Below are 24,415 nucleotides of genomic sequence, written 5' to 3'. Positions count from 1 at the left end.
TTCATGAAGTGCTAGGGATTGAATCCAGGGCTTCATGCATGCTAAGCAGGCACTCTTCCTAATGAGCTACACCCCAGCCCTCTCCAAATGTCTTTCTTCCTTTTTCTATTCCTTCCTTCCTTCTTATCTTCCTCCCTCCCTCCTTCCCTCCCTCCTCCTCCCTCCCTCCTTCCCTTCCCCTCCCCCTCTCTCTCTTTCTTTCTTTCTTTTTTTTCTTCCTTCCTTCCTTCCTTCCTTCCTTCCTTTCTTTCTTTCTTTCTTTCTTTCTTTCTTTCTTTCTTTCTTTCTTTCTTTCTCAAACAAGGTTCCTTAGGGCATTTCATATATACCTAATCTTGGTTGACTCTTACCCGCCCTCCTGCTATAAGCTTTCACCCTTTAATTTTCATATTGTTTTAAAAATATTTTTATTATATTTGTTTATTTATAGTGTGTGTGCGTGTGTGTGTGTGTGTGTGTGTGTGTGTGTGTACACAAATACTATGGTTGGATTGCAGAGGTCAGACAACAGTTTGTTGTGTAGTTAATTGGCTCTCTCTTGCTACCATATGGGTCCCAGGAATGGACACAGAAAATCAGGCACCTTTGCCTGATGAGTCACCTTACTGGCCCTCACATCATGCATTTCCTATTGCTATCCCAATCTATTTCCTTACCCACTCTCCCTTTCAAGGCCCTTTTCTAATTCCCAGGTCTCTGCCCATACTTAGTCACATTTAAATACACACCTGAAGGCTTTAAATGTGACCTTTCTCTTACTCATTTCTTAATTCTATCATTTTTTTCAAAATATTCATTTTTGCTACTTTATTTCTTTACATCTTTCACACTGAGTTACAAACTTAATTTTTTTTTTGCCATACTTCTCCTTAATTTAAAGATAGAAAAAATTTTGAATGTCAGATTTTGAAAACATGCCCAATCTGTGTACCCAGTGTTACTTGAAAATTTTTACTTATAATTAAAAAATAAAACCCACCCACATAACATGTTTATAGAGTAGATGCCTTTTAAAGTACTTTACACATGGTTACTTGGAGTTTTCAGATATGTGGTACTCAGGAGTCTGGCTTCCTTGAGGAGAAAGGAAGGATGTGTGCTCAGGAAGCAATCTCACAATCATGATAATGGATCAGACAGAATGCTGTACTAAGCACATGTGTTTGAGAAACTCAGAGAAAGCGGAAGGAGTGGATGAGAGGGTATAGGACGGTCTATGGGAGATAAGACTCACTAGCTATTATAAGTTAACAGAATCCTTTCGCACAATTTCCTTTATTCTTTACCAGCATTATTACATAATTAGATCTTTCCCCCTCATTCCTTGAAAACACATTCTCAGACCACAACTCAAATACATTGTGATCACTGCAGCAATTTATAAAATAGAAGAACAAAGTGTATGACTGTTATCAGCCTGAAGATCATTATTTTAAGATCCCATATTTACAAATTAACCTGCTCCCTAAAATTAATTTATAAACACCCAAATCAAGTCCTTACAGAGTTTTCTCATTTGCAACTTTGTACAGAGTTGAGTTGAGTTGTTGTACTAATTCCCAACTGGGGTGAAGCAAGCTGAGCTCCAGCGCCTCAGCTCTCATAGAAATAACTGTCCTTTCCATGACATGTCTAGGACTACATTCTTTACATTTGTTGTGACATTTTTGTTGATAATTTTGCTGTTTATGTGGCTCCAACACAAATCCTGAACTAGGAATTACGCCTAGTATTCCTAACCAAAGAATGACTGTGATCTGACTTAGTAGTGAAAATATATGTGTTGTAGTAAGTTCACATGAGTTAGCACTGTTCACTGTGAGTTCAATGTTAATCAATGAACTGTATAAATCAAGTTGTTTCTTATTTATTTTCTTATTAATTTTTTTTAAATTTTATGTGTATGAGTGTATTACCTGCATGTATGTGAGTGCACCCATGTCATGCAATGCCGCGGAGGTCAGAAGAGGGCTTCGGATTCCCCTAGAACTGGAGTTAAGGACAGTTTGTAGCCGCCATGTGGGTGCTGGGTATCGAACCCTGTCTTCTGCAAGAGCAGTCAGTGCTCTTAACCACTGAGTCATCTCTCCAGCCCCTCAAGTTGTCTTTTAATAGATACATAAGAAAGATTATATCTTAAAATGACTGGTAAAAATTGGGAGTAATAGAAATTTCATCCTGTGTTACCCCAAAAAGTGATGGTTCAACATGCTCTTCTCATTCTGTGTTTGAGCAACTTTACACCACATAACCTTCACAAATAATGAAAAATGTCTGCATAGCATTTCAAATATAGTTGGAAGCATCTAATCATTACAGAGGCTTTACTGTTTATTCAATGCTCTCTGACATATTGCCTTAGGCCCTACTGGATAGAAGAGCAGGTACCATCATGCATAATTTCTATGTGAGAAGGAAGGGTGGTAAGTGTCCAAATTGTAGTAGCTAGAACTTAAATCATCAAGTGTAGTTTACAGTTCTTCCTACAAATTGGATAGTCCTTCCAATCAAGACTGCTATTCCTACTGTTTCCATTACTAAAGTACATCCACTCCTGGCTCACTTAAGAAATATTACAAGCATTTCAGAATACAGAAAAGACCTTTTTTGATTTTCTTTTGTCCTGTGAACGCTAAGTATTTGGAAAACCCAATTTAACCCAACATTTATTGCCACCTACTCCCCTCCAATTCCCATTTATAGTGTTATATTCTTAATTCGTTATTACAAGCTACTCCAGATCTCTTTTGAAATAGGATAGTGGGGGCTGGAGTGATGACTCAGCAGATGAGTGCCTACAGCTATTGCTGGTTTGGTCCCCAGCACCCACTTTAGGTGGCTCACAACCCAACTCTATTGTTAGATATTATTATAAGCCTCTGATTTTCATTGTGATCCTGTCTGGGAAAAGTAGTAGAATTCAACTAGTGGGGTTTACATGAACTTTGCTGTGGGGAAGGAAAGCAGTGGGAATCTCACGTACAGGACCATACAAGTGGATTCAGGATGCTGTCATGGGGTGTGTGTTGTGTACATCACAGCCCCATCTCAGAAGGCGTCCTCCTCTTTAGTGTCTGCTCTGTTTGATAAATGAAGATTGTTCTCTGCCCCTCTGTGTTAAACAGCAGAAGCAGCCCAGAATCTGAAAAAGGGAATGGGAAAGCCCTGCTGAGGTTAGACTAAAAGGCTGAGTGTATGCAGTAATCCTTTCCCAATACACTATCGCCACCTGCCGAAGATATCGCGCAAGTACACGTCTTCCAAACAGCTGGTATCCTCTGGACAAACCTGTTAAAATTCGCCCTGGAGCCAAAGGACCTTCTCTTCCATGCCTTCCCTTTTGGAGATGACTAAACTGAAGCTCACCAATTCACAAAAGAAGTGCCCAAAAAGCCTTGATAGTTAACCCCACACGGTGTACTCAAGAGCTCAGCCTGTGTGGTCTTGGTATCATTGGTTTTATAAAGAAAAATAACGGCCGCTGTCTTCCTGTAGGGAGGAAATTTTGCTCCTGATTTTATAGCCTAGCATATTATTAACAGAATACATGAAAGGCCATGACATACATGCATTTTAGACGATGGAAGATAAGCCCTAGAATAATCAGAAGTTCTGTAACTCAGAGGCATGTTGGAACCTCCTATTTATAGTAAAATATAAACTGTTAAATCTTGCATATCCTACCAGGAAGGGGGAAGTACATACCCTACCATGAGAAAGGAAGTATGCCACCTGATGGACTTCTTTAGGGTCTCGGGGCAGGACCACTCTCATGCGTTACCTCAGCTATTTATAGGTATACACACCGGGCTGCCGGCTTTGTGCACGGACCTTAGGACAGCGTTCTGCAGAAGATCCAAGGGAAAATTATAGCACAGATTCCTGGGATTCTGAAGGAAGACCATGGTTTCTGCAAGGAAGAATCCAATCTCTTAAATAGCATTTGTGGTATTAAGCCTTGGTTCGGATCACTAACCATGAGAAATAGGTGACCATGCATACAGAGCTTCCCATTTCCTGGTGAAATTTACCAAATCATGTCGGGAGTGGCCAAAAAGTCTCTTAGAAGATGGAAACACAAGAGACTGTAAAGGATTTGCGTAAGGAATATGGAGAGCAGATCCCCAGAGACACACACAGCCTAATCCCTAGAACCTGTGAATATGTCAAGTCACACAGAAAGAGACTGTAAAGGAAATTAGCAATGCTAATCAGCTGACTTGAAGATAAATTGTCTTGGATACCTGGGTGAGCACTTTATAATCACAATGATCCTTAAAAGTGAGAAAAGAGGATCCGGAGGAATGGTTCAGTGGCTAAGAACACTGCTCTTGCAGAGGACCTGGGTTCAATTCCCAGCACCCACAAGGCAGCTAACAACCATCTATAACTCCAATTCCAGGGAATCTATATGCATGAAATAAATAAATCAGTAAATAGACCTTTAAATAAGTGAGAAAAGAGGGATAAGAGAGTCAAGGGTTCAGATAAAATGTGACTATGGAGGAAAGACACTAAGAAATACAAATTGCTGCCTTTGGAGACTGAGAAGGGGGCCATCTAGTACAGAATGTGAGTAGACTCTAAGACCTGCAAAAGACATGGAAACACAACTTCTTTATGTGAGCCTCCAGAAGGGAACTCAACCATCAAATATCTTGATTCTAGTCCAGTAGGATGCATCAGATTTCTAACATATACCTGACAAACAAGAGGCAGAGACAGGAGAGGCCTGCTTACCTTCACTTTACAGTGATACACTCAGGGAATGTGTGCCTCCTGACTATTCTTCCTTTCCTTTCCCTTGGTAGGGAAGAACACTTCTGACAGGAGACAGAGAGTGTCACTCAACTCTATAAGCTATAGCCTCTGCCTATCCCTTCACAAACTTAACATCTAAGGGACCAGTACGCAATCAACTCAGTTCATAAGGAAGTGGCAGGGCTGCTGAGACACAGTAATGAAGGGAGGGATGGGATTGCCAGTGAGTGGATGTGCTTGAGCCTACTTTGGTGTTCCCTTGCCCAGATATGGTATTGAATTGACAACCACATCAGCTCTAGCCTGAGAAAAGCAAGGCAGACAGGGCCTCAGGCAGTCAAGAAAGGAAGACTTGGGTCAGACACCAAGGAAGGCGGGAGTTCTAAGCTGACAGCAGCAAGAGGGGTTCGACTGACACAAAGACGAAGAATTGTATTGATGGATACAGAGAAAGCATTCAACAAAGTTCAACACCAGTTGGTAAGGGCTCTCAGCAAACTAGGAATAGAAGAAATTTCCCAGGCTGAGAAAAAAAAAACAAAACAAAAAAAACCCCAGAAAATCCCTACAGCTGCCATAAATAACAGTGGAAAACTCTAAATGCCTTCCTGCCAAGATCAGACACAAGGCGGTGATATCTATCTCAGTACTCCTATTCAACATCACACTAGAAGTCCTAGCCAGAGTAACAAAATTAGAAAAAAGGAATAAATATTGTGTATTGGGAAGGAGGAAATAAAACTATCTTTGCAGATGATACAATTGGTTATAGAGTATATAGAAAAACCTCAAGGCATGAACAAAAATAGCAGCCTGGGATGAATAAATGATTGTCTTAGCTCATTCCAGCTGCAATAGCAAAATATCTTAAGATGGATTATTTATAAATAGCAGAAGTTTGTCATGTATAGCTGCGAAGACTGAGTCATCTAAGGTGAAAGCACTGATTTCACAGAGTTGATCTCTGGTGAAACCTCACTCTGCTTCCAAAATGGTGCCTTTTCTGCATCCTTGGCTGTCAGGCTGTGGAAGAACAGAAAGAGCAACTAGTTCCCTCCAGATGCTTAGGGAAGTACCAGGGTCATCTGTGGAAGCTCTACCTCTTAATATAGTCACATTACGGGGCTGGAGAGATGGCTCAGTGGTTAAGAACACTGGTTGTTCTTGCAGAAGACCAAGGTTTGAATCTCAGCATCCACATGGCAGCTAACAACTGTCTGTAACTCTAGTTTTAGGGGATCCTACAGCCTCTTCTGTCCTCGCAGGCATTGCACGGCATGGGTGCACTTAGCTACATGCAGGCAATACACTCATACACATAAAATAAAAATAACAATTTTTTTAAATATATTGTCACATTAGGTCTTAGGCGCCAATATGTGAGTTCTGGGGAATACTTACATCCAACCTGTAGCAGTGATTAGAGCAGTTGTAGAATTAACAGATGATATGAAAAAAATGTAAGCACTTTCTTATATACTGACAATGAACAACTGGAATTTGCTACTTAAAGCAGCATCATTTACTTCAGCAAATCTCTTCAAAAATACCTTGGTAGAATCTCCACTGAGATTTTACCAAATCTTTTGATCAAATTGAGAAGAACCAGCAGTTGACAACATTGAGTCTTTCCATGCTTGTATATCGCTTATCTCTCCACTTATTTGGTAGTTCATTGATCGAGTTCATAGAGTTGGGCGGCTTTCCCCATAGAAAACTCATAGAGTTTTTCAGATTTGTTCATCCGTTGTCTAATCCCAGTAGAGCTGTATGGTTAGAGCTATTTCTCTCATGAACAATGGGTGACAGCACATGGAGTTTTTCCTACCAAGGAAGCTAACACAAACAATGGTTTCAGGGTTTATATTGGGAGCTGGTCATATAGACATGGTTTACCTAAATCTCTAGACACTGCAGAGTTAGAATTGATAATGTGTAGCCCCAACTTTTCCTTGTAAATGTCAGATAAATTAGATTTCCAATGAAAGAAAATTATCGGGGACAGAGAAGGGTATTATATAATGACAAACCATCTCACCTAGAAGACAGAGCAATTCTAAATGTGGAAGCACAAAGCAGCAAGGTGACAAGGAAAGCAAAGCAAAGCCTGATAGAACAAAGAAGAGGAAAAGCCCACAGTTATGACTGAGAAGAATTCAGCATGTCTTTCTCAGAAATTTGTAAGGCAATTATACAGGAAAATCAGCCTGGGTATAGATACAGAAGGATTAAAGAATGTCATAAACCAACACAATCCAATGAACACTCCACCCTACAATAGAATATGTTTTCCTTCCAAGCAATCATTTAATGTGGCCCCAAGCAGTAAAAACACACTTCAATAAACTTTAAAAAGTTGAAATGCATTACATTATTTGCTGACCACAATGAAATCAAATTAGAAATTAGCAACAAGGAAATAACATGGACAATCACCCCAACACTGGGAAACTAAGCAATACACATCTAAATAATGCATGCACCAAAGACGGAGTTCAAAGGAAATTTCAAATGCATTGAGATGAATGAAAGCGATATGAAACATAAAACTTTGTGGGAAACAACTAAAGCACTGCTGGGGGGGGTGTGCGTGTTGAGGACATAAATGCTTATATTTGAATACTAAAGTCTCAAACCTATATCACAGCTTCCACCTTAAGAAACAAGAAAAAGTAGATTTAGTAACGTCACTGCTGAGCAAACAGGAGGACATGACTTTGGATCTCCAACACCCACATAAAGTTAGGCATGATGATACCTCTGTAACCCCAGCGCTGGAGTGAAGCTGGGGTGCTCCACAGTTGGATTCCAGAGGCTCATTGACCTTAGCCAAATAGACAATCTCTAGGTCTAGTGGGAAACCCTGTATCTAAAAATAAAGAGTGATTGAGGAAGACATTCAAAAGCAATCTGCATCTTACACTCTCATGTCCACACATAAATGTATCCATAGGAACAAATACATATAACACCTCACACTTACACATGCACACACAAGAAGCCTAAAAAAGAGAATGGCAAAATGGATATGCAAAGAAAGAAATGATAATAATAATGAAAAAGATAGATTAAGAGAAACAGAGAGAGATGAATGTCCAGTGTCAGTATCATGAATGAAATGGAACATCAGGACAGACACAAGACAGACATCACCTGTATAACAATGAAGTGCTGTGAACACACATTCCACAACTTGTGTGGCATGAATCAATTCCTTTAAAAATGCAAACCACCACAACTCTTTCAGTGTGAAATAGATGATTTGTATAACCCTGTAACCACTAAGGCAATTTGATATTTAAAACTCCTCTGAAAAGAAATATCCATGCCTATATATTTTAAGAGAAGAATTCACACCAATTCTACCCACCTCGTCCAAGGAATAGAAGATCATGGAACACTTCCCAATTTACATAATGAAGCTAATATTGTCAGGATATGAAAAAGCCTTACAAAGACAATATAAAAAAAGAAACTTCAGGAAAAGATCTCTCTTAAATGCACATCCCAAAATTAAGCAAAATTTTGAAATATTTTTAATTATATACTATGACTAAGTAGGGCTTATTCCAGCGACACCAAACTTCATTATTTGAAATCAATCACACTTAGGTCTAAAGAATAAAATCACATTAGTACATCATTAAATTCATATCTTTTCATAATAGTAAACACATTTTTTAAAAAAACTCAGAAAGTAGGACTGGAGAAAACTTTTCTCAATTTGGCAAAGGATGTCTAGGAGATATCTTCTACTAAAACTACAACCAGTACAATTCTTTTTTTAAAATTTTATTTATTATTTTTATTTTTTTGTGTATGAGTGTAATGCCTGCATTATGTAAATGCACCCATGTTGTACAATGCCCATGGAGGACAGAAGAGGTGGTTGGATCCCCTGGAACTGGAGTTATAGACAGTTGTTAGCTGCCATGTGGGTGCTGGGACTCGAACCCAGGTCTTCTGCAAGAACAGCCAGTGTTCTTAACTACTGAGCCTTTTCTCCAGCCCCAAGCTAGTATAATTCTTAATGATGAAGGCTGGATGCTACTTCTGTAAGATTCAGAACAAAGCAAGCATGTGCATTCTCACCAAGCTATTCAACGTAGTGTTGGAAATCTAAGAAGTACTTTTCCTTTGTGAGAGGGCAGAAAGAACATGATAAGGTAAGTTAAAGTTTGGTAGAAGATATTTCCAAGATATATCTCCAAGGTTATTTTTTAAATATAGAATATTTCTTTAAAATATTTTTATTGATTGGAGAATTGCATACAATGAATTTTGATAACATCCAGACTCCCTTCCCTCTTCCCACCCCCACCTTGCTACCCCCCCCATTTGATTTCATGTCCTTTATTATTTGTCTTTGACTTAAATGCCTTCCGATTTTAATCAGTGTTTTCTTAATGTTCTTGGGTGTGGATCTATCCTTTGGAGTTTAGCTGAGCTCTATCGGCCCTTTATGGAAGCTGGGAGAGGGAGAATCAGTTTTCTTTACTGGTGTAGATTTTTTTTTTTTTTTAGTCTTTTTGAGACAGGGTCTCCTGTCCTGGAACTCACTATGTAGACCAGGCTGGCCTTGAACTCACAGAGATCCACCTGCCTCTGCCTCCCAAATGCTGGGATTAAAGGAGTGCGCCACCATGTCCGGCTGGTGTAGAATATTTTTTAAAGGTCTCAAACTTCAAAGTAAGAAATAAACAACAACAACAACACAGAAAATAAAGGGGCTAAGGCATGAGCAGCCATTTTATCAAAGAAAATATACAGATGGCAAATAGCCACACAGAGAGATATTGAGCATCACAATCATTAACACACATGTGTAGGCAGAGAGAGAGAGAGAGAGAGAGAGAGAGAGAGAGAAAGAGAGAGAGAAAGAATAAAAGCACAAGAATTATCGAAGTATCACTCCATGGCTATTGGAAAGACTAAAATAAAGAATACTGAGAACATTAAACTATACTGTAAACAGTGAGGATGTAGAGACCAGATGCCAGGTATATTGCAAAGTAAAAATACAAAATGGAAAAGTGGCAGAATTTCTTTTTAAAAAAATAAATAAAAAGATGTTTACATCATCGTGTGTGGTGACACATGCCTTTAATCCGAGTCTTCAGGAGACAGAGGCAGGTGGATCTCTGTGGACCAGGAGATCAAGGACAGTGTGGTCCACATAATGACTTCTAGGTGGGGTGGGACTATGAAGGCCCTGTCAAAAACCAAACTAAACCAAACAAACAAAAAGAATTATTTGTTTTTATGTGTACGCGTAAGTGCTTGTGTATGTGCATATGCACTGTGTGTGTGCCAGTGCCCTTAGAGGCTAGAAGAGGGTGTCAGATTCCAAGGAACTGGAGTTATAGGCAGTTATGAGCTGCATAGTCAGTGCTGGGAATTGAACCCAGGTCCTCAGCAAGAGTGCTGCCGAGCCATCTCTCCAGCCCCATAAAACTGATAGCTTTTTCAAAAAGAAAAAAATTTGCATTTACCTTATTATCCTGTAATTAAAATCCTGGATATTTATCACAGAAAAATGGGAACCTAATGTTCACACAAAAATCTGTTTGAGAATGTTCATAGCAATTTTATAATTCATAATAGCCCAGACTAGAAACATTTCGTATGTTCTTCAATGGGTAAACAATAAAACAAACTGTCGTATTGATACTATTGAACATTACTTGGCACTAAAAAGGAGCATAGTTGACACACTTAACTTGAATGAATTTTTAGAGAATTGTTCTCAGTGTAAAATTCCAGCCTCCAAAGACCAAATGTTTGATTCCATATATATAACACTATTTTTTAAAAAGTCACAAAATCATAACTATTGTGAGAACATGTTGGTGATTGCCAGTCAGGACAGATGACCACGGGAAGGAAGTGGGTGTGGCTGGAAGACTGCAGCACAGGGAAAAAATGCACACCAGAAGGGATCTTTGTGGTGATATAATGTACATTGTATGCAAAAATATGTATTGTACAATGTATTGCACAAAGATGTACTAATAAGGGCGCTCAGTTGTAACTTCTTTTACTGTGTATCAGTGATAGTCTTGTACAGTCTTATAATGTTGCCATTGGATAACAAGGGAAAGAAAGTGCTGACACCTGGTCTTATTTTTTACTACTGCATATGCTTTATGATAATTTTCAAGTAAACCTCTTAATTAAAACAATGGGCCCTGCAGCTTCGGCCTGACTTTCCATCTTGGGTTATGCTTAGCTGGAAATCAGTCTCTGTATGGTGAGGTTGTTGTCAACATGTAGAGGTCCTTGGGCAGACAGCCCGAGTTGAGTTATCAGATCCCAGCATCAGGGAGTAATGCTGTGTGTTGCAGACTCACTTTCCTCAGAAGCCTTCCTGGAATCACAGATTTGGTGCAAAATAAAAGCTTGCTGCTGTTTTCAGCCACTAATTTCAGAGTGGTTTATTCTATAGTAATGGGTGATTGGGAAAAAAGTGACTTTTATCTATGAACACTCCATAGAAAAGGAAGAGAATGATTTTATTAAAACTTGTGTACACAATGATGTCATTTTCCAGAGTTTCATAAAATTGTACCTTTGGACAGCTCAAAACTGGCTTCATTCCATTTAGTCTCAATTAGTGAGGTTTTATTATAACCACCATATGTCCAAATTACAAATCAGGCCTGCCATTTGGTTAAAGATTTTTTTTTAATGTCACTTATGGGCATAGGGCACACTTTGGGTGACACAATTTGGATACTAAAATGAAAAGGTTTTTTAGTTTTTGCTTTTTGGGGTTTGTGACCCAGACCAGCTGAGGTTAGGATTGCTTTGAAAGATTTTTAAAATGTTTATACTTATTATTTACTTATAAACTATCAGTTCTAAATATGTTTTTATGAACTCTAAGCTAACATGGCTTATTAAGATGTACTTTGTAACTGGAATTGATGTTAGTTATTTGTCTTGTTTGCTGTAGAAAATGCCTCAAAGTAGGGAGGAAGGGCGTACCGTTGGCTCACAGTTCATAATAGCCTGGAAGTCATGGTGGCAGGTTCTTGACTGAGGGAACTGGTAACATTGTGCCCACAGTCAGGAAGAGAGAGTGTTGAATGCTGGTGTGCACCTCACTTTTTTTTCAGTCTAGAACCCTAGCCTATAGAATAGTGTTGCCCACAGTTAGGGTGGGTCTTCATACCTCAATTAACTAAATCAAAATAACCATAGATATGCTGGGAAGCTTGGCTCCCAGGTAAATCTAGATCCTGTCAGGTTGACAGTACTATTATAATTGATTACTAATATGAAGCCATCTATACATTCATTCTTCTAGCAAATTAACCAGGCCGTATATAGATCCTCTCTGGTGTCATCATGCATTTGAACCTTGCTTAATAGTCTGTGGTGGTTAACATGGCAGACACAAGAACTCCAGACACAAAGTCAGGGTGAACATGGGAAGGTCGGAGTCTATCTTTGCTTCCTATTCATTGTTTAAGCATCCAACCCAACGTAAAGAACACTGGTTTAGGCCTGCTCCACCTGGGAATTCCTACTTCACATGCATGGGCACCATTTCCTGTGTGTCTTCTAAAGCATTTAAAAAAAAGATCTTACAGTGTTCTTTTTCCATAGTCTGTCTTGACTTTGACAGAATGAGTGAATTGTTCCTGTGGTTTCAGCCACGGCAAAACAAAGTGTGCATTCTGACAAGATTAATATGGAATTAGTTTGTGCTATTTGGGCTAGAGAAATGGCTCAGAAGTTAAAAGCTCTTGCTGCTCTTGCAGAGAACCAGATTCAGTTCCCAGCACCCGGAAAGCAGCTAATAACCAGTTCCAGGGTTCTGACACCCTCTTCTGGCCTCCTCTAGCACTACAAGCACGAGGTGCATTTATATACAAGCAGGCAAAACACTTATACACATAAAAAATAAACAAATTTTTAAAAGTGGTCTTGATATGTAGCCCAGGGTGGCCAGAAATTCCTCATCTTCCTGCCTCAACCTCAAGTGTTGGGAGTGTTGACGTGAGAGACCAAGCTCGCCATTAATATGTAATCCCGACCTCAATCCCCTTTGGCCACTTAACATTCTTTTCCTTGTTAAGTATTACTGATGATCTGAAGATAACCAAGTCTAGCTTCCTGTTTGTTTTCGTGTCTTTATTCAGAGAACTACTCCAGAATAGATCATAGTAACATAGAAATGGGCCCGCAAAACCACACCTGCTCCACATAAAGTACTGGGAACCGCGCATCCCTTTGGATTGGCTCAGTAGCTGATGTAGGCTGAGCAGGACATGTGCCCACTAACCAGCAACCTGGAGCTTTGGACCAGCAGGGGGCGGGGGAGCTCAAGTGAACCAGAGCAAGTAGCCAGGGGGCGTGGCTTCTGCATCCTTGACAGACAGCTGAGGAAGGATGCAGCCTAGGATGAGGTCATTCCAGCCAGATCCAGGAGGGCGTGGGGGTGTGCGTGCGTGAATGAGCGGGTGTGAGTGTGTCAGGCACGCGCGAGCCGAGACCGCGAGCCTCGGAGCTCCGCTGCGGACGTTGATGTCGCCGCATTAAAAACAGAAAGTTCCAGGTTTTGAAACAAAGCTGCAAAGTTCCTGCCGGCCGCGCCATGGCAGGTCCCTCCTCGGCATCCAGGGACCCCGGACAGCCCCGCGGGCGCGAATTGGTCCTGGCGCCCAGCTTGGGAGGGGCGAGTCCTTCTGGCAGCGCCTGAGCGCAGCCAGGGGAGGGGGAGCGGCGGCCTGCGCGGTCGGGCGTAGAGAGGGCGGAGGCGGGCCGACCAGCGCGGTCACCCGGCGCGAGCCCGGGACGCGGCCGCTGCGAGGCCCGGACCCTCCTGGCGCTTGGCGCTGCCTGCATCCTTGACAGACAGCTGAGGAAGGATGCAGCCTAGGACGAGGTCATTCCAGCCAGATCCAGGAGGGCGTGGGGGTGTGCGTGCGTGAATGAGCGGGTGTGAGTGTGTCAGGCATGCGCGAGGCGAGACCGCGAGCCTCGGAGCTCCGCTGCGGACGCTGATGTCGCCGCGTTAAAAAAAAGAAAGTTCCAGGTTTGAAACAACGCTGCAAAGTTCCGGCCGGCCACGCCATTGCGGGTCTCTCCTCGGCATCCAGGGACCCCGGACAGCCCCGGGTCAAGACTTGGTCTTGGCGCCCAGCTTGGGAGGGGCGAGTCCTTCTGGCAGCGCCTGAGAGGAGCCAGGGGAGGGCGGAGGCGGCGGCGCTGGAGGAAGCGGAGGAGGGCGGGCGTGCCGGGCCCGGGAGGCGGGCAGCACTGCACCGCAGCCCCGGGCTCGCCATGCTCCTGGCCTCGGCCGTCGTGGTGTGGGAATGGCTGAACGAGCACGGCCGCTGGCGACCCTACAGCCCGGCCGTGAGCCACCACATCGAGGCGGTAGTCCGCGCGGGGCCCCGCGCCGGGGGCAGCGTGGTGCTGGGCCAGGTGGACAGCCGGCTGGCGCCCTACATCATCGACCTGCAGTCCATGAACCAGTTCCGCCAAGACACGGGTGAGCGCGCACCTCCCTGGTCTGCCCCGGGATCCCGCCTCGTGGGCCCACTGTGACCCACCCAGTGGGTAGCTCGCCTACAGGTGTCACCGGGAGCTGCTGGGAGCAGGCGCTTTGCTGCCTTTATCCCACTGAGCACCCCACAGCCATCCCCAGATAAACGTCCTTCCAAGTAATTATTACTGCCCTAGTTATGCAAACCCAGCTTCAGCCTAGCCCGCAGGAGACCCCTTTATACCCTCCATGGCCTTTTGTGTGGAATTCTGAGGCTCTGCAGCCCCCAGGCAGTGTGCACGCGTCCACAAGGTACTGCTTGGATCCCTTGGCTGCACACACCTTGGCTGACCCTGCTTTGCCTCAGACGCCCATGGTCTACCACATATGGCCTCTTTCCTCCTCCCCAAACCTTACTGCCCCTAGCTTCTTCCATGGAGGGGACCAATCCTTCCTGTTGCCAGTACTGCATGTGAGAACCTGGGGAGGAAGAGGGGTCCCCCAGGCTCTAAGTGAAGTGTGGGAAAGACCCCTGAGCATCCCTGGGAAGAGAGAATGGAGCCTGGGCATTCCAGGGAACGGAACATCCTGGGTGCTGTGGCATTCACAGATGCCTCTGCCTGTGCACTCCAAGCACTGAAGCAACAGGCCAGAGCAGATGGAGAGAGGAGGGGAGGGACTGGGCCCCGGAATCCCTGGCAGCTAAGCTGCTGTCTTTGTCGAGGGAGGAGGGGAGGATAGGGGACGTAGTATGCCTAAGGAGAAACTGTCCCCAAACTTCTTCCAGAAGGTAGCACATGAGGGACACTGCTACCCAGAGTCCTAAACTCTTGTCTTTGCAGCAGAGCTAAGTTCCAGGAGGAGGAGGAGGAGGAGGAGGAGGCGGCGGCGGCAAAATTCCTAAGAATAAACTGTCCCCTGGCCTCTTCCAGAAAGTAGCATATTAGGGACACTGTGCCTCCCAGAACCCTAAACTCTTGTCTTTGCAGCAGAGCTAAGTTCCTCCTAAGATCGCTTCCCACCTCCCAGCTGAGCAGCCATTGTTCCAGATCAGAACCAGGAAGGGAGCTGCAGGGTGCAGGTTGGGGTGGGGGTTGGGGGTCACTGGAGGATGGAGAAGGACACAGCTGTATCTCCTTACTGGATCCAGGGTATCCAAGTTTAATTGATAACCTGGGACAGATTTCTGTCTGGAAAGTGTAGGCTCTTCAACTGGGGGCCCTTCCCAAGGGTGTAGCTAAGGAGCCTGCAGAAGCAGGTGTGGTGGAGAGGGAAGAGAGAAGATGAGGAGGGGCCTGTGGTTCAGGGAACAGCTGTTGAACAGATCATCTCAGCTTCCCAGGAAAGCCCTCACATCCTGTGTGCTAATGAGGACTGTCATGGGAAAGAGGTCTTTCCTCCCTGGTGTCCCCATCTTTAGTCATAACTCTCAACAGCCTCTTTACTGAGGATTGTATGACCCTGGCCAATTGAGCAAAGCCTTCTGGGGCCAAGATTCCAGAAGTCTCAACATCTAGTGGTCTTGAACCTTGGAGACAGCAGGGGGAGGAACTGAGAGACTGGGGGAAGGGAGAACCACCTGGTCATGCACATTCCTGTTCCATTGTTGGAAAGTCAGAGGTTTAAGCTATGTTTTGGGGTACCTAAAATGGTCATAGAACTTGGAGAAGTCATTGTGTCTTAGGGGATTTTAAAAAAACAAAGGTGAAGTTGTAGGACCTGGGAACACATAGCTGAATCTCCTTCACAGGGTCTGATTGCTGGTCTCTTTTCCCTGAGACAGGCCACCTTCTGCCTAGTGGTTATAGCATGTGAGTCAGAACTGGAGTTCCTTGAGGTTTATGTTTGAGGATGAGAACATGCCTTGTAGTCTAGGCAAGTGCTCTACCACTGAGATACTCCTCCAATATCCACACCCCTGTCTAAGGATGTGGTCTGTGGGTCAGGATTTTTAGTCCAGATTGGCATTAAACTGGTCAACCACCAGTCTCAGCCTCTGAAGTGCTAGGATTACAGGTGTGCATGGCCTCCTCCAGCTGGAATCCTCTTAATGACTACCTTGTGGGTTTCACAGTCAACACTGCTTTGGTTTCATCCAGCCATTCCTCCTTCAGGGTCACCTTCCTTGGCACCTCTCTTCTGTACCAAGTTCTGCGCTGGGTGCTGAAGGCACGAGGCTGAATTCTTAGAAAGGCTGGGTCTGTCAGACAGCTTGTCAGAATAGATTAGAATTCCTGCATGTAAGCTCTGACCCCCTCCTCTCCTCCATCAACACAAGTACACAGTTCCTTTCAATATAGCCCATTGATGAGACCAGGACATGGTAGGAACTTTAAGCCACCAGCTCCCAGGCAACCCCAGCCAAGCCCTGGCAATGTTTAATTAAATTACCCACTGTCCCTAAGCCACACTTTAAAGCTGGGAACCAGAAAAATCCCTGTGAACAAAAGAGAGCTGGAAGTTCCCCGCCTAGAGGCAATTCCTCTTTCTTTGCTCATCTTTCTATTTGGCGTTTGACACGGGCGCTTCTCCTTTTAGAAGTTGTCTGCCTGGCTACCCAGTGAGTCCTTGGTCTCTCCATCCCTCTAAGCCCTTTCTTGACTGAATCTAGCCTGTCTCCAAGGAGATGGCAGGGAGGTTGCAGACACCCATCTGCTGCCTCTGTTTGCCCCATCCTTCTCCTTCCACAGACTCCTGCAGATTTAAGCTGATTTGCATTCTATGCTGGCTCCCCCTAGGCATTTAGGCTGGAGAATCTGGAAGAAGGGAAAGAGAGGGGCTTAGGGCAGTGAGAACTGGTCTTGGCTTTTTCTGTAAACCCTGGTAGAGTCCTCTCCACCCAAAGTCCTTTACTCTTGTAGGGAGTTTCCTTTTCTCTTGTAGGGAGACTTTTCCTTCAGCATCACTTCCCCATGTGTTCTAACACACCTGATATACTCCAGCAGCAGGATGGAGAACACTGGACTGAAAAGGGAGAATACATGGCTCAAATTCTCATTCTGGACTTGCTGCTTAGTCTGTGACACTGAGCAAGTCCCCTAACTGCTCAAGCCTTTTCCATTGTATATTGAAAAATCAACCTTTAGAGTCTTTCCTCCTCCTTTCCCTCTAGAATGGGGATCTGCAGGTGAATGAGCTCAGCACCTTCAACAATGATGCAACCATCAACAACGATCAACCCATCATAGTGGGTTGATACAAGGAAGAAGTCTTCCCAGTTATGAATGTTTCCAGTGCATGCCTAGACCCTTTATGCCTTAAATGTAATGAGAAGGGCCCAATGAAGGGATGGGTTTTGATAACAGGATTTGACATAATCCTTCCCCCAGTGTTTCCTAACTAGTATAAGCACAAGAGTGGAGGAAGTAGACATCATGATGTCCATGTGTTGTCTGTAGTGTGAAGGATGGGTCATCTGTTTGCATCATGCCAACTGCATTGCACAGGTGTCTCATTTAATCTTCACACCAATTACATGAAGATTGTTCTTCCCTCTCTATAAGAAAGGGAACAGGTTGAAAGAGTTTAAGTTGTTCAAGGGTTCAAGGTATTCTGTCAGTGACATAACTAAGATTCTAAATGAAGTGCTTCATACCCGACTCCTGCATTTGTGAATATCGTTGATTGATTACTGCACAGTCATAGGCCTATGGGCCATAGCAGTAATAGAACATCCAAGACTTTGCCCTCATGGAACATTCTACTCTGAGAGTGAAGTGGGGCTACTTCAAGAAAACAAGGACTTCCTAGACATAGTATAAGTTCTAAAAACACTGGGGTGGGTTCCATGCCTTGGCCATCTTAGGCCACACCTGGAAGGCATTGTCATCTATTTCCCAAGAAACAAAACATCTTGGATGCTTTGGGATGCTGATGACTGAGTGCCTGGGAAATTTTGCTGCTGCTGCTTCCTCCTCCTCTTCCCCCTCCTCTTCTCCCTCCTCCTCCTTCCTCCTCTCCCTCTTCCCTCCTCCTTCCTCTCCCTCTTCCCTCCTCCTTCCTACTCCCTCCTCCTCCTCTTCCTCCTCCATTTGTGACCATTCTCTATTTCTAGCATATTGGAGACCTCCTTGGGTTATCATACCAACAAAAAGATGGAACTTCTCCTATCTCGGGTGTGCATGGCCCTGATTCTAGAAAAGCCCAGGGCTAGAATTTTCTACTTCAAGTCTCTAGGAAGTGAAATCTCACCTGCTCTCTTGTCCCAAATTTTTGGTTTTGTGTGTGTTTACTTTTGCCAAGCACGCTGTAGGGCTGACCTGAACTCAGCAACTTTCTCTCCACAAACTACCTCATTCTCACATTCCTCTGTCTGCTACCATTTTGCAATTTCCTCATGGCCAGTCTTAGGATTCTTTGACTCATTCCATCATTCAGAGTTTTACTGAGTAGCTAATGCGACAGCATGCAAAGCATGTGGCCTATCAGTTGAAATTTTAATGTGCATGAGGAGAACCGGACTCCCAGGCCAGGCTCTTAGGTCTCGAGGGCATTGCTGCACCCCTGGGGATTATGAAGGAGTGAACTTAGAACATCATTTACAGAGCAGCCAGCCACATGTGGCCCGGTCCTACCCATCTCCTGTTTTCAGAGTCTGCCCAGCTCTTTTACTTTTCTCTGCACCCAGTCACTCCGTCTGATCTCATCAGCATGGTCTTGCCACATTAAAAAAAAAGTCACTAGCTCTTCTTCATCTGAGAGCAAAGCCCATCACAGCTTGACATTCCATTCCTTCTATGCCTCTAGGTTGGTCCATTGTGCCATATATTTTCCCAGAGTTATGGGAATTTTTTCCCCTTGTCTATTCATACGGTTCCTGTTGATGCTCTTTCTTGCCGTTTTGCCTATTGAAATTCTCCCTACCATTCAAGTCTTATACCGTTTGTCATCTGTTTCTTCAAAAGTTCTGTGCACTGTCATGACTTCAGTTATCTGTTGATTATTTATTGTGCCCCTAGGATATGCCTAGCCTGTGGGACAGAGCCAGGGTAAACACTTTGATGCTACTGTCACTAGATTGGGGATTTAGGGAGGGAGGCAGATTTTCTTATAACTACTCACACAATTAGATGTACAAATGCTCATTGAGATGAGGGCTGTTAAAAAAAAAAAAATACTGGAAACAGGAATTTGACCTGGTCAGAAAAACTTCCTTGGGGGAAATGAGCTTTAACCTGAAGAAACAGCAGCAAAGAGTATGCTGAGTGCTTTGGAGGGAGGACCCAGCATGGTGGGGCAGTGGCCCGGAGTCAGAGAAGGATGGCAGTAGGAGAGAGTAAATGCCAATGTGAAGGAAGTGTGTATGGCGTATGTTGGGGGAAGGGGCTGAGGAGGTTGGTGGGGCATGGGAATTTGGGCCCTGACCTAAGAAGAAATTATAGGAAGATTTAAGCAGGGAAGGGATGTGGTCATTTTTCTTGCCTGTTTGATTTCCTTGACATCCTTTTGGCTCATTGTACATCATAAATGGCCACTTATACACTTTTAACTGTTTAGAATGCATTCTGCTTGTGGAATGCTTGAGTTTTGCATTCTCCATAGCAACTGATGGGGTGCTTAGGAATATGCAGTCAAAGATTAAATATCATAGTGGCCAGAGTCTAAATATCATAGTGGCCAGAGTCTTCAGTCAATCCCAGCACAGTTCATGGTGCTTTAAGAGCTGTCAGACACTGCAGTAGGCACTGGAATGCAAAGTGCCACACAGGCATCCGTGCCCTCACTCAGAGCACCTAGGAGAAGTGCTTAGACATCTGAAAACAGTCAGTCCAGATCTGTACCTCAGACTTCCTTGAACTGGAAGATTATTTCAAGAAATGGGTGGACAGTTGTTTAGGACTGAAGGAGCACAGACTTTCAAGAGGTGAAAATGGCAAGGGGGTATTTTAGTGGAAAGGAATTGGTGAATACTGGAGGAACCCCAGTGGAATGCATGAAAGTTAAGGGGGTGTATGTGTGACCGGAGTAGAGGAAAGAGGGAACTAAGGAGGACGGTGATGTGAAGCCACAGCATGATCTTCAAAGATCTTCAGAAGTTCAAAGACCATGCTCAGGCATTTCCAGGATTGGGAACTTTATTGTCCAAAAAACCTATCAACCAAACAGATATTGAACACGCTTTTCAAACCATTTGTAAGCACTGCTCAAATGCATTGTCTCTGCTTCCTCTGAAAATAATATAGTGCCGCTAAAGTCTCTAAATGTAATTTTCTTGCCTCTGAAAGGTGTTTTGTAGGATGACCATGAAAACTGTATAGAATGGGCCCCTGTGAGGGGCTTTCTAAGCATAAAGATTGTGCAAAGAAGAGCAATATGCTTGTTCTCCCCCACACACAAACACACACTCCACACACCCCACATTCTCTAAACCGAACTTTCCCTATACTGGCTTCATCCTGCTTATACAATAAAAATGAGGTGCTATAATAATTACCATTTCATTGAGCTCTTGTATGACTGCTTCCAATTCCAATTTAGAGTCTGAAGCCTCAACCTAAGAGGAAAGGAGACTTCCTCACAGCCAGAAAGGATGGAACCTCTTCTTTCAGCCCCTACTCTTTTGTTCCCCAGAAAGTTGACCTGCTGCTGAGGAAGGAAAGGGAAGCTAACCATAGAATAGCCTCCCCTATCCTGAGACCCCAGGCCCCCCAGCAGAGGCCCTGGCACTGAATAGGGGATTGTTCTGCTTCTCCCTTGTGTCTCTGAATGTTGATGTTTTGGGTCATTAAGGGGCTCAGAGATGGGGTGGGGGGCGGGTTATGACCTGGCAAAGACCTCAATAGTCATTGTTCCTTTTCTTTCCCCCCTTGAATTGGATTCTGTCCCAATCATGGTGTCTCCCTCTGGGTTGAAGGAAGGGGTGGGTCAGAGGTCAGGGAAGGGGCCCCTTTTCCCACCACTATGAACCATAGAGCTTAAGCTGACAGATGCAGAGAACCCCAGCATCTCTGAGCCCTCCCCAGCCTGAGCCAAGCATCCTTAGCCTTGATGTTGGTGCCATGAAGTGATCCCTGGTTGGGGAGGAGTTGGATCCAGGATTGGGGTGGGTAGAGAAAAAAGAGGCAACTGTTTTACAGGCCTAGTTTTCTTGCGGTCCTGCTGGTTCATCTGTGCTGTACATTATCCTGTAATCGCCCTGACTCTTCCAGCCGCACAGGGAGACTGTCAAAACCAAGAGGCTGTTCTTTAGAAGGCTTTGTGCTTCCTGGAGGAAAGACTTAAGATACTTACAAAATGATCCTCGTGACCACTGAGCATGTTATTGTTGCTGATCAAAGATTTAATTCTGGGAAATATGTGTGAGGTCTCTCAAGATGATTTCCCTTCTCACATGAACACATCTTTCCCTCTTTAAAACTTTATTTTGCATTTATTTATTTTGGCGGCGGGGGGGGGTTGCTACAGCACACACATGGTCAGAGAACAATTTGTGGGAGTTATCTCTCTCCTTCTGCTGTGTGGGTCCTGGGAATCAAACTCAGGTGGTCAGATTTGACAGCAAGCACCTTTACCTGCTGAGCCATCTAGCTGGTGTGGTTCCTTCTTCTTCTGAAGAGCCATGGACCACTTTATTGCTATAGCCTCTGACCTAGGTGGAAGCAAAGTTGTTCCCCTATCCTCTAGATTTCCACTGTTCTGTGTTCTTCATTCCTTATCCCCTGGGTGCAGGGACATCATTCTGAGGGCCAAAGAAGGCATATGGCACTTAGGAGCACTGCTGTGTGTCAGGGTGTTTCTATAGTGTGAGTTGTCAGGCATTCATGAGAAATCCTTATGGGTGAATTCATATCTGTTGAGTACATAAACAAAACTCCCAGGAAGAAGTTACCTTGTTTCTCAGGGAACAGGAGTTAAGTGAGGTGATCTGTATTAGCTAGAAATTTCTAGTGAATTGCTTTGCCTGCAAACCAGTGTGTCCTAGCCCTAAGCATGAAGGTGCTTTCTTGCTGCCTCACACCACTTCTCCTGCCGTCCATGTGGGTTGGTCTGCTTCCACTCTGGGTTAGTTGTCGATTCCTGAAATACAGGAATGACTCCTCATTCAAAGCTGATGTCCCACTAGGCAGCTTAGGGCTCTGTGCTTAGTAGGACTTCAGTCATGTTTGCCTGTGAACTGAATATGAAGCAGTGTGATTCTAACTGACTCTGATCCCTCTGTCTTACTTTGGCAGGGACCCTACGTCCAGTTCGCCGTAACTACTATGACCCATCCTCAGCCCCCGGGAAGGGTGTGGTGTGGGAGTGGGAGAACGACAATGGTTCCTGGACGCCCTATGACATGGAAGTGGGCATCACCATCCAGCATGCCTATGAAAAGCAGCACCCCTGGATCGACCTCACTTCCATTGGCTTCAGCTACATCATTGACTTCAGCACCATGGGCCAGATCAACAGGCAGACTCAGCGCCAGCGCCGTGTCCGACGCCGACTAGACCTCATCTACCCCATGGTCACCGGCACCCTGCCCAAGGCTCAGTCCTGGCCAGTCAACCCTGGGACGGCCACCTCGCCTCCTGCAACACCCTGTTCCTGTCCACAATGTGTCTTGGTGATGAGCGTCAAAGCGGCTGTGGTCAATGGGAACGCAGGGCCCTTGCAGCCTCCAGCAACTCGTAAGAACATGGTCCCTTCTGGAGTGGTCAAACTGCCCCCTCCACCTGGCCCTGGGGCCAAGCCGCTCGACACCACAGGCACTATCCGGGGCCTAGGGAAGACCACCCCATCACAAGTGATCCGGAGACAAATCTCTAATGCACCAGCTGGGGCAACTGCAGGCTTTCCTGCTAGCCCTCCAGGAGCCAACAGTAAGACTGGACGGGTGGCCCTGGCCACCTTGAATAGAACCAACCTACAGCGACTGGCCATTGCCCAGTCCCGGGTGCTGATCGCCTCCGGGTAGGTATTTCCATGCTTCAGAGCACGTACCCACCTTAGGGAAAGCATATGACTCACATGCTGGGTCATATAACCAGAAGGACTGACCAAGACTAGTCTTCTTGAGCTGAGCTCCCCACCAGCAGGTGGAGGCCAGCATGGTGTATGTATGTGATATGGGAGGAGGCTTTCACATTCAGACTCCCAAAACGTCTAGATGTGAGGTTTTGCCTCTTACTTGCTCTGGCTGAGGGAAGATCCACACAGAGAGCCCTACTTCCTCATTATTAGTAAATGTGGCCATGTTAGAGTCACTAAGAGGTATAAAGATTATCATCATAGGAAGTCATAATCAGAAACAATAGCTGAGTTCCCACTGTATTCTGGTTTGGAGGTTTTTATTTTATCATTAATAATCCTTATATCAATTTATAATTACCTCATTTATGATCCTTACAACAGTCCTGTGAAGGAGACTTATGCTCCCATTTCATAGGTGAAGAAAGTTGAGGCTCATTTGCCAATCATTGGCATGACTGGTATTCAGATGTCAGGAAGTTGTTGCCAGAGTCTCTCCCTACAGTCCTCCTTCCCTACCAGGCATGTACCCTAGTGCATGTTAACAGTAGGTGCCAAGAGAGGATTACGTCTTCCATGCCCTGTCCCAGATATTCTAGTGATAACCTGGTGCTGTCATAGGTACTATTAGTATTGCTTTTTATGTTCTGATATAAACATCTGCTCTTAAAATGGGAGCATCCATGTCCATGCAGTACCCCCACAGCCTTTGCCTTGACAGCCTGGCTTCTTGTCAGCCCATTACACTCAACCATCTTTCCTTTTTTACCAGGGGTCTGGCTCTGCTGGAACCCTGTGTCGTAGATGTTTGGGATGGCTCTAAAGCTGGCTTAAGTCCTTAGACTGAAAGTCTAGGCTGCCCTGAAGAGGTGCCATAGACACTCAGCTAGATCTCTGAACAGGGAAGCTTGGCGTGGGGAAGAGAAAGGAAGGGAAGATGCACAGCAGAAGGGAGGGATACAAGGCTGGAGTGGCCTCTACACTTGCTTCATTCATGTAAGCCCTAGGATCGTGGCAAGAGCCAGTGTCTTCTATGTCAGTGGGGGTCCTGAATTGTCCTTACCTGCTCATAGAGTCATTGTGATCTCCTCAGAAAGAGCTCACCACCTGACAGGGTCCTAGATGTGCTTACCTGGTATTATCCCATTTCTTTTACTGATAGAAGTGTTAGGCATGAGCACTTACTCAGATTTATCTCTCGTGAAG

The 24,415-nt window shown here is 44.5% G+C and overlaps 1 protein-coding gene across 1 annotated transcript in view; it reads left to right on the top strand.

The window, feature by feature from the left end:
• The first annotated feature begins 13,658 nt into the window (after positions 1–13,658).
• Positions 13,659–24,415, top strand: part of Dtx4 (deltex E3 ubiquitin ligase 4) — a 34,191-nt gene continuing 23,434 nt past the window's right edge. The window contains exons 1-2 of the mRNA XM_008832157.3: positions 13,659–14,263; positions 22,429–23,152. Coding sequence (XP_008830379.1) covers positions 14,053–14,263; positions 22,429–23,152 — 935 coding nt within the window. The 5' untranslated portion in view covers positions 13,659–14,052. The remainder of the gene's footprint in view (positions 14,264–22,428; positions 23,153–24,415) is intronic.

Source organism: Nannospalax galili, unplaced genomic scaffold (genome assembly GCF_000622305.1).
Source record: "Nannospalax galili isolate Female #2095 unplaced genomic scaffold, S.galili_v1.0 scaffold936, whole genome shotgun sequence".
In the NCBI taxonomy this organism is placed as follows: Eukaryota; Metazoa; Chordata; class Mammalia; order Rodentia; family Spalacidae; genus Nannospalax; species Nannospalax galili.
Note: the sequence above shows the minus strand (reverse complement) of the source record. Positions and strands in the feature narration are given on the sequence as shown.